We start from the raw sequence: 9631 nt of genomic DNA on the forward strand, positions 1-9631 counted from the left end.
ACTTTAGGATGAAAACGAAATAATTTAATTATAGTGAGCTATAAAAGTAACCGATCGATTATCTAAATAAAATATATGAAAAACCTATATCTCCTGTGTTTGGAAAAAACAACATTTGCACCAACCTAATATATTAACAATCCTATAGTTACGATATCGAAAATTTGTCGTCCGCCAAGAGAGAGATTTCAATAATGGAAACAACCATGTAAGTCACTTCTCACAGAAAAAGGGTCTGATCATAAAAGGCGTGGAGAATCGCGTGCACCACGCGAGACCAACATTTTTATCCCGCATAGTGGTCGAACAACAAACTCATCCTTGGACCTGTACTTATGATAAGCCCGGATAAACTCGTTTGTAGGAATCCGCGCAAAATTCCTAAGATCTTGCGGATCCACCTTCGGTCGAAATCGACAGTGGTAATCCGGCTTCATCCAGCGATCGTTGCGCGTTCCCATGAAGCCAGAGGTGCATATCCGTTTGCAGCGTCTTCCGGTGTAAACCGCCACGTAAAGCTCGCTGGGAATCTAAAAATCGACTTTGACAAAGCAGTATGCGCGGTGTAAACAAAAGTGAAATTGCGCCGACCGTTCGTTCGGTACGGTGTTTGTAATTTGCGACCATAAACTACATATATAACTTTCACTGGGTAACTTTCGTTGGCTCCGTCGAAAGAGCGGCTCGTGCGCGATAAAATAGGTACACATAATGCAATGAGAGCTCATTATTGTCATCCGTTTCGCGGACAAAAGCGAGAGTGTGGTACAGTAATTGCTCGGCGATAAAATTTACACGACTGTTCCTTCATAGCATGAATGGAATTTTACCGGAGAAACCGCTGTAAAAGTTAGACGTGGTTTAGCTCGGTAATAATATCGGCAACTTGTGTTTAACGGTTTTAATCGTTATCGCATTATCTTCATCGTACAGCCTCGATAATCGGTGAAATGGAAACGAAATCATACAAAATTAGCTTGGTCGATGATGTTATTCAAATAAGCTTGTATTCAGTTCTAAATGTATTTAAGAAGCACTCAGCGATATATTTCTTCGGAACACGTGTGTCTACATTTAGCAGAAAAACCATTGTTAAAGATGGATGCGATTTAGCTTGGTAATGCTGTAATGAAATTAATAAACGTCGTTAACCGTTATCGTATAGCCTTAATGATCGTCGACATGGAAACGTAATTATACGGAATGAACTTTTGTCGGTAATGGTATTCAAATAAGCTTCCATTAGATGCCGAGTCTATTTGAGAAGTATTGCCGCTGTTAATTAATTGGAATGTCATATTGAATCGGTGTTTCGCGATTATATTAATTAATAACTAGACCAGAGGAGAAGAACATCGATGATACGACTGGATAAACATGCATTGAAGTGCACTCGAGGAGGATGATCGAGGATGATGATTTTACTCAACTGATTATTGGCATCGGTTATTCATTGAATGGTCGATACTTGCTCGAAGAACATTTTGCCCGTATCTGGACATACTTATGTTCAACGTCCGCAGCACGAATGTTGAAGGGAATGCTCGATCGGACAGTCCGATGTCTCGGAACGCGCATACCAGTACCAATGGTCGCGCATCTGTGTACCGAGGCATCAAGAGCAGGCCGGGAAGAAAGATAATCGCGCGGCGAGTTCTCAAAGAACGACGTATCTCTGCGCTAAGCCAATTTAAATACCTTTCCGCGGTACGGTGGCTTCTTTTTCTATCCCGGCTGGAAATTCAGCTCGCTTCGACGCTGTATAATTATACGCAGGTTGATAATGACTTACGAACTGTGCAACCTGTGGGCCGGCTTGTCCGTTTGTTTAGTGCCACCGATACTGAGCCGCGGCGTCGTTGCATAAATTGCATCGCGTTAATCTACCCGACTGCCTCTCCTTACTGCGCGCTGCAATTCTAACTAGAAAGATTCTTTCCTCGAAACACAAAGGCGAAGATGTTTCCTCAAACACCTCGAGCACACCTTGTTCATTCTACCTTTTTAAACATTGCTCCCCGAGGAATTTCGCGCGACTGATTCATCAAGATTCTAACGTCAAGTGTTTGCTCAGTTGGCAAATTATTATTGGTTTCCTCAAAACGTGTACTCATTATGAAGTATGAAAACATGTTCGCACTTAATTAACGCGATATGCAAATACGCGTTATCGCGAATAATAATCATTTAATTGCCACTTGAAATCCTGTCGGATTTGTGCGTACAACCGAGCGCGGAGTGCGCGCGTCAAATAATATCATCGATAAACAGAAATTCAAACTCTCGAGAGGTAATTATTAAGCATGACTTAAGTGTCAGCAGTTTGACAGTTCGTAAAATTGATGTCGAAGATCCTCGTGGAAAAGAGAGTTAATAAAGAATTTCTTTGACACCAGTCGGTGCGCAATTTTGTCATCTCATCACACAAATGTACTGACTTCACGTGCATGACTGACGACCGTGCTCTCCGGTATTATCACACGCTCAAGTTTTTCTTCAGAAACGATGCAAGTAGGGCGTCGTTCTTCTTTTATTCTTTTTCCCGTTCTGGCCTGAATTTACGCGGCGGCATTCGAAGGTGCGTAAACGCCGCCGCGCGTGTACGTCTTTCCTCTTCTCATTCTCCGTTTTTTCGCGGAAAGGAATATCCCTGAGAACGTTCGCGTATCTCGCTGAAATCTCGGCTACCCGTTCACCTGTTTAACGCTGGGTCTCACTGGGTCTCGTGCCTCGAACGCAATCAGTAACGCGCAGAAACAGAAATAGAATATAAAATCGCGAAGAGACAAAAATAGCAAACAAAGAGAATACGTCCAAGTGTAACATAGCACGAAACGTGTTCCGACAGTTTTAATGCACTTCATCCTATCGAGGAATGCTGCAGGGAAGAATCTTCAACGAGAAGAGAATCGGGAGGTGTGCTCAACTTTTCTGCGGTATCTGCTAAGGGACAAAAAATTCGTAGAATCGTTAACGCGAGGAAGAAGAAACACCGGGTAGGTAGGCTCTCATTATCGTCTTCCCCAATGCATGACGATATGGTTAATGCACTGTTATTGTCGTGTATCGCAACATACACACGTCCACGGTAGGTACGTATAATGACTGTGTCCGCCGCATAATCCCGTGCTCCTACCTTTGTCGTCGTACGCCTCGGAGCACTACGCGAGACCCTTGAATCGATCAATGTTAATCCGTGTCAAAGAGCGCTTAGCGTGCGGATATTTCGCGGCCTGATATATCGTCTCGCATCCGGTGCGAACGCTGTTGTTTCCGTTGCCGCGGATGCTGTCGACAATAAGTGCTTCCAGAATCGGTTTAAACGATCGGTGGAAACGAGGGCTCGTTTGTCTGCGGAGTGCGTAAAAACCAAGGTGGTAAACAGGCTTTGCGAAATATATAAAAGCGAATGCAATAGTGAGAAATGTAGTAAGACGAATTTGTGAATATTCTTTCGCAACTGTTTCTTGCATTCAAAGCAGAAAACTGGCACGAGGTGCACAACTGCAAGATACTCGTGAGCATAATTAATCGCAGATAGAAGAAAAAGCAAGAAATATTTAATTCGCAAAGAATCTTCGATTTTATAGACAACCAGAACATAACATTTCGATTGTCGTAATGAACATGGTCAACGAGATATTTGAGAAAATGAGAAAAAGAACAGTCTGATTACACGATGAAGAAATAAATTGATGTGAAACAATTATTATTTTGATAAGCGAGGAATGGCGGTGATAAACGTTTATCTAATCGACATATCCATAAAATTCTATCGCATTCCCCAACGTGCACCTGACGTCGCGTCTCGTTCGCTGCGTAGCATGCAATTTCATAATCGGGAGTGTCCATAAAATTAATAAGACAAGCAATCGAGACTCGGGGAAAAGCGTGGACTTCGCCTCCGATAGAAAGGAACGGCGATTTCCTTCTCTTCGCTTTGAAACGCTTACGGCTCGCGATTAATCAATCCCTGGGAAACGAGCGCCGTGACTTCTTCTCTAGAGCAGGGTACACAGAGGCCCCGAGGACCACACGGAGTGCCGGTAAAAACGCTTGTATGAAAAAGGGCGGCAAGTGGGCTTTATGCTTGCGAATGACTTCCTCTCGATCGATCTTCCGGGTTGGTACGTCGTACGGTAAATGCTCGTAACCGATATCGTTTATCCGAGCAAAACGAGTCTCTACTCTCCATTGTACGTAGAATGCGCGCTCTCGTATGCGAACACAGAGAGGATATCCACACGTATGCATGTACCGCGTGCTCTAGAACCTGGCGTGGTTCTGCGGTTTAGTTCTTAGACTGGCTCGTGGCGTTTCTATTCGAAATGAGCTTGTGAACCTGACAACTGTCGCCCTTCTACGGTCACAATCTATTAACGTGTATTACATAAAATTAGATTAACATAGTAGGTGTGGCACGTGTCAGAGACGAGAGAGACGTTTGATCAGATAAATTAAAAGAAGCATTATTTACATAGACGAATTTCATATATAGTTTTAAAGCATAACCGTTTCAGTCAATACTGCTGTGCAGTCGTAAAGCAAGATAAATCTTCTACCGTGAACGTTTCTGTAGCATCATGCATCTTCCGGCTTTGTTCTGAATGGACACTCTACGTTTTACGATCGGGCGAATGTTAACTGCATTATACAGACGTTTTCTCTTCTTGACGGTGAGCAACGAAAATAGACGTTCGAGATAGAAAACGCTTCAATTTTACCTCCGCGGAGTCATACGGAGTTTATTACCAACGAGAAAGTATATAGTTCTCCATCCAAGTGATACAAGCTATTTTGCCTTTGAGCAATTTAACCGGCGATTAGCGGTCGAGTTGATCTCGTTAAATCTTAAAGAAATTTCCGACGAATCTAGCAACTTCAAACCTGATATAAAGTCAGGGTAACCGAGCGAGCACAATTAATTAATTAATGTCGTACATTTTATGAGAATCGGGATCGACGTTATGTGCACCACTTCCGTCCAATCGATCTTCCGGGTTCGACGTAAGTAGCGAGCGAGCGGCTCTCGATTCACCGGTATCCCATAACGACCGACTAGTAAAACGAGTTTCGATTCGGTACGACGCGACGTGAAACCGAGCCGGCCAAGCTCCGCGATCTCTCTCCCGGATAAGCGCGTAAACGTTATTGAAAAAGGTTGCTCCGTGGGAGCATCTTCTCATTCATATCTGGCCGCGCGATCATTCATAAAGCGAACCGATCGTTTCTGCGATAATCGTGAAAGTATCGCGAAGTGAAAATCGATTCTCAATGCGTTCTTTCAATCGCGATCGAAAAACTGGGTTAGAGACATAGAGAATCTTGTCGGCGGTATTCTTTAGAAATCGAGCTTGTAATATTCCTTTCTTCCATATCCGTGGATATTGTATGTACGTGCGCCACTGCGAGCAGTCTGCACGCTTCGCGATACGAAGGGTGTGGCTCCACGAAGAAAGTCTCGTCTCGCAAAAAGAATTTTCAAACCGTATACTGTTCGAGCAGGATTACTCTGAAAATTCGAGCAAACAGATACGCGAGACGTTCTCTATGGGACTAACAATAAATCAACGCAACGGTGACACGGTTCGAGTTCGTATGAACTACTTCCGATCGATCGATCTTCCGGGTTCCATGTAAGTAATAAATGCTCGACTCGCTGGTAACCGATATCGTCCAACGAGTAAAACTCGTTTCGGTGCGACATAAAGGGAGCAGGCAGGGCCTCTCTGCACTCTCTCATGGATGGCCATGTAACCCTATAGGAAACCTTCAGCGTGTTTCACTTTGCACGATTCTCCGTTACCAGACACGTCCGTCGCTCCTTGCCACGATTACACGCGGATAGCAGCAACTCCCCTTTGCTTCAGTCCTCAAATCTGCGTTTAGATCAATGGCGAACGACTCGTAGTTCTAGAGTTCAGCGATAGCGAACCAAAATCTGTTGTTCCCACTCGTTCCTCGGTCTCTGTCATAAATTCGATAGAAATTCTCGTTTTCGTTTTAGCGCTACTTGCATTTTTACTTGCTACCTTATCCCCGACACAGTCGTTCTCAGGCCTAACTCTGATGAGCGCGAGAGTTACCCATCATTGCTCTAAACGCAGCTATCGAGCGCACCGCGAGCCTAGACGCGAGAGCTGCGCTCCGTTCTGTGTGAATGCACTTCGAACAACGCGCTGGCCTAATACGACCACCGCAATGGCCTTATTCTTTCGCCAAGTGTTACGCTTATCTTGGAAAAGTAGAGAGAACAACCGGTTACCGAGTAGTATACTTGTTCCCTTTTTTTTCATCGGCTGCTCCAATTAGACAATAGTCTTCTCCACTTCTCTGAATGCTACTTGAACGTTTAACTTCGTTAGCTACTCTCCTCTCTTCGTGGTAAAGCACCTCGGCCGGTTGTCGGGTTGCCGTTTCCGCATCAGGTAATGTTTTAACGCTTCTCTGATGAGTTTTTAACAGCCTCCTGATTACAAGGGACGAGGTGGCAGAGTTTTGTCTTGGTCGCTTCGACTTATGCATGATTCATTAGCTGGGATACTCGATGTAGGACGCAGCCGCGGACGCTGCCGCCCGTTCCAAACTCTATTGTCATCGAAAAGTAACTGTTCCCGCAGACGCGTACCGGGAATACTACGCTTCTCTCAGTACGTAAGTCATACAAGACACGCCGGACCGTCACGGTTGTTCATAGAATTCGAGGCGGCACACGATCGGTAGAAAGAGATATCCTCGTGGTAAGCGCGAACGAAAGTCGATAAATTCCTTGTAATCCCGTTTTCTATAACGTCGCACCTCGTATCAGGCATCTACTTTTTTCAATACCAACGCTCGCTGGGTCCGACTCGTGTCTATCGAGCTTCTCGATCATGCCATTCATGCCTAAAGCAAAGCGTCGTTATTCCAAAAAGATATGAGAATAAAAAAAGAAATGAATTGTTTTATAAGCCTTGGAACACTTCTACCTGTCCATTAAAATACTTGAGGAGTATTCGATTAAAAATTATAAATCGTTAAATTAATAAATCGTTAAATCAATTATACAATTAGTAGTTTCCGACGATTATATCTACAAATCTGCGAACAACTTGTGTAAAGGTATCGACCGTACGTTGAACGTTAAGATCGCAACCCTGATCAACCCTTACATGATCTATAAGAAGGTTAGTCGCAAGTTCTGGCAGCAGCAGATGTATCGATTCCGTGTTTCGCAGTGGGGACAAGGCAGGACAGGGGGTCGGCTCTAACACGGGGATGCACTCTGAATAAGCCGTGGAGGGGTCAAAGATACGAGGGTAACGCGGCTGGAATTAATGCGGAATGACTAAGCGGCTGGTTCGCAGCCCGGAACCAACCGTTTCGTGCGCGCGTGCTCTATTGATAAAATATGTATTCCTCCGCTCTGACTACGCGCGGTACTTCCCGACATTTTCGATGTCTCTTCTACCTGTATTCGTTATATAATCCGCGTCCTTTCACGGTGTCTCTTCATCGTGTTTCGACTTTTGCCACCGGCAGTTTTCATGCAGGGCGTACTCTCTCATCTTTAATACAAAAGTCGGTACTGGGCAAACTTTATACGTGTATGCGATAACGAAAGTAACGTTATACGACGTAACTGTGCGCGTGTACAATTGTACTGATAAGTAATCGTAATACTAATAAGTTATAACTAGAAAGTTCAGTTCGTAGAAGCTAAGCATTAGACGTTCCGATTTTCAGTCGTATAATATGCACTAGTTCGTTGTGGTTACTTTGCTGCGGGCATTCTTGTATAGATTCAACGTGGGGGAAAGATGTTATCTCTTTGACATCTCGAACGCTCTCCTGAAAGTTTGGATTTATTTGTTTCCGTTGTTGATATTCATCGCGAGGCGAAGTTCAGGTTTGATATTTTTTTTATCACAGAGAGAACCTCGCAATCGGATTATAGCCGCAATAATTCATACACAATGGGTCGAACAACGCGTTCACGCTTGTGCAGTTTCAAAAGAGGAAAACTGAACTATAATCGTCGTTGGAACGGAGCAGGTATTCGTAATACGGGCTGCCCGATAAACCTGAAACACGCGCGTTATTTGTATGTAATCATTTTTCGTGGCCTTCGATAAATCGAGCTCGTCATTGCGATATTCAAATGAAGCCGGGACACCAGCGGTGAAGATAGATGAACGACGAACACGAGATGCGCGGTGGGACAAAGACAGGGTGAAAGGACGAAGGAAGAAAAGAGTGAGGGTAGTCGGTGCGACAGAGACAGAAACACGGGGAGAGACAGAGAGATGGGAGGGGAATAGAGAATGACCGCACTTAGGTCCTTTCGTTATGGAGCGAAGGAATAAGCCGTGCGGTCAATGGCTGCGGTATCTGCAGGTTCAAGGAAAGCGGGCTGGGTCCGATTCGACATCGCGTCGTTCAGAGGGGGAACTGAACAGGTGACGCACTCATGAAAATGCAGGTTAATAGAATGCCGTCTAGAAAGAGTCTCGGAATTACTGGCACGCGTCCTGCTCCGTAGAAACCGTTCTGTTCAAAATATTTCATTCGATCCCGATGACCACGAAACCTACTAAACGTTCATTATTTTCAAACCACTATTTGCGGTAACAAATCGCATGACGTCGTTTCCTAAAATTGTGTCTGAAATTGAGGAGAAAAGAAGAATGAAAAAGATCTCCTTATCGTTCAAAAATGGATCGAATTTTGCGCAGAGTGGGGGGCACAACGCCCTTTTTAAAAATCCTTCGATGAGGTTCATTCTTTAATCGCGAAATACCCCCTGGGAACATACTCGTACGTCTCGCAAGATCCTTCTAGTATTATCGTGGAACGGATTCGATTTCGGATCGAAGCAATTTACAAAAGCCGTGAAATCGATTCGTGAGGCAAGAGAGGAGGAAGTGGGCGCGTTTCTTTGCCGTGCCGCAACGTTCCGTGAACAAACATCGGACAAAAACGGAGCGTAATCGCATATAGCTCTCGCCTGCGCGAGACGATTTCGCCGGTATCTGAAATCACCGGCTTTCTTGCTCGCCTCCGTTCCTCCAGGATATACTTCACGTATCGCTACTAGTCACCCTGTACGCTGCATAGCAACAAACCGATCGATCGGACCGCGAAACATTTTCGATGGACGATTATTTTTCGGGACTAGGCGAGGCGGTTGGGGCGGAACCCCATGAAACACGATAATACGCGACGCAGTAACGAACGCGGAAACGTCCGCGTCTGCGAGGACACGGGGAGAAACGCGTGACTAGTTATCGATCTAAAAATGTTTCCCATACCGGTGCATGAAGGCGGCAGTCGACATGTTACTATCCATGGGGTGGTTCCATAAATCGCAGCTCTCCTGCGGCGACACAGCTTTTTAACACCCGCCGCCCGTTTTCCCGCCGTGATAAACGCGGCACCCGTTGCACGAAATTAAGGGATGATATCTCGCGACCGGTCAACCCCTTTCGGCCTCGCGTTCGACGTATACTTCGGTGGATACTCGTGGCAACTCGACCTCCCCGGGGTAATACCCGCAGATGAGTATCGTATACCGTGAATGGCAACGACCGTTTGCCAACACCTGCACGACTTGGCAGGTTGAAACCGTCGGCTGAACTGAAGTCAGAATGCG

General features: G+C 45.1%; 1 protein-coding gene across 2 annotated transcripts in view; it reads right to left on the reverse strand.

Annotated features, from left to right (window-relative positions):
• The window catches only part of LOC108625232 (uncharacterized), a 32438-nt gene extending 22807 nt beyond the window's left edge, over positions 1–9631 (reverse strand). For both annotated transcript variants that reach the window (XR_003389216.1, XM_018025058.2), the window contains exon 1: positions 9291–9631. Coding sequence is in view for 1 of the 2 variants with exons in the window: in XM_018025058.2 (XP_017880547.1) it covers positions 9291–9328 (38 nt within the window). In the remaining variant the exon portion in view is untranslated. The remainder of the gene's footprint in view (positions 1–9290) is intronic.

This window comes from Ceratina calcarata, unplaced genomic scaffold (genome assembly GCF_001652005.2).
Source record: "Ceratina calcarata isolate Rehan_Ccalc_2016 unplaced genomic scaffold, ASM165200v1 scaffold35.2, whole genome shotgun sequence".
Lineage (NCBI taxonomy): Eukaryota > Metazoa > Arthropoda > Insecta > Hymenoptera > Apidae > Ceratina > Ceratina calcarata.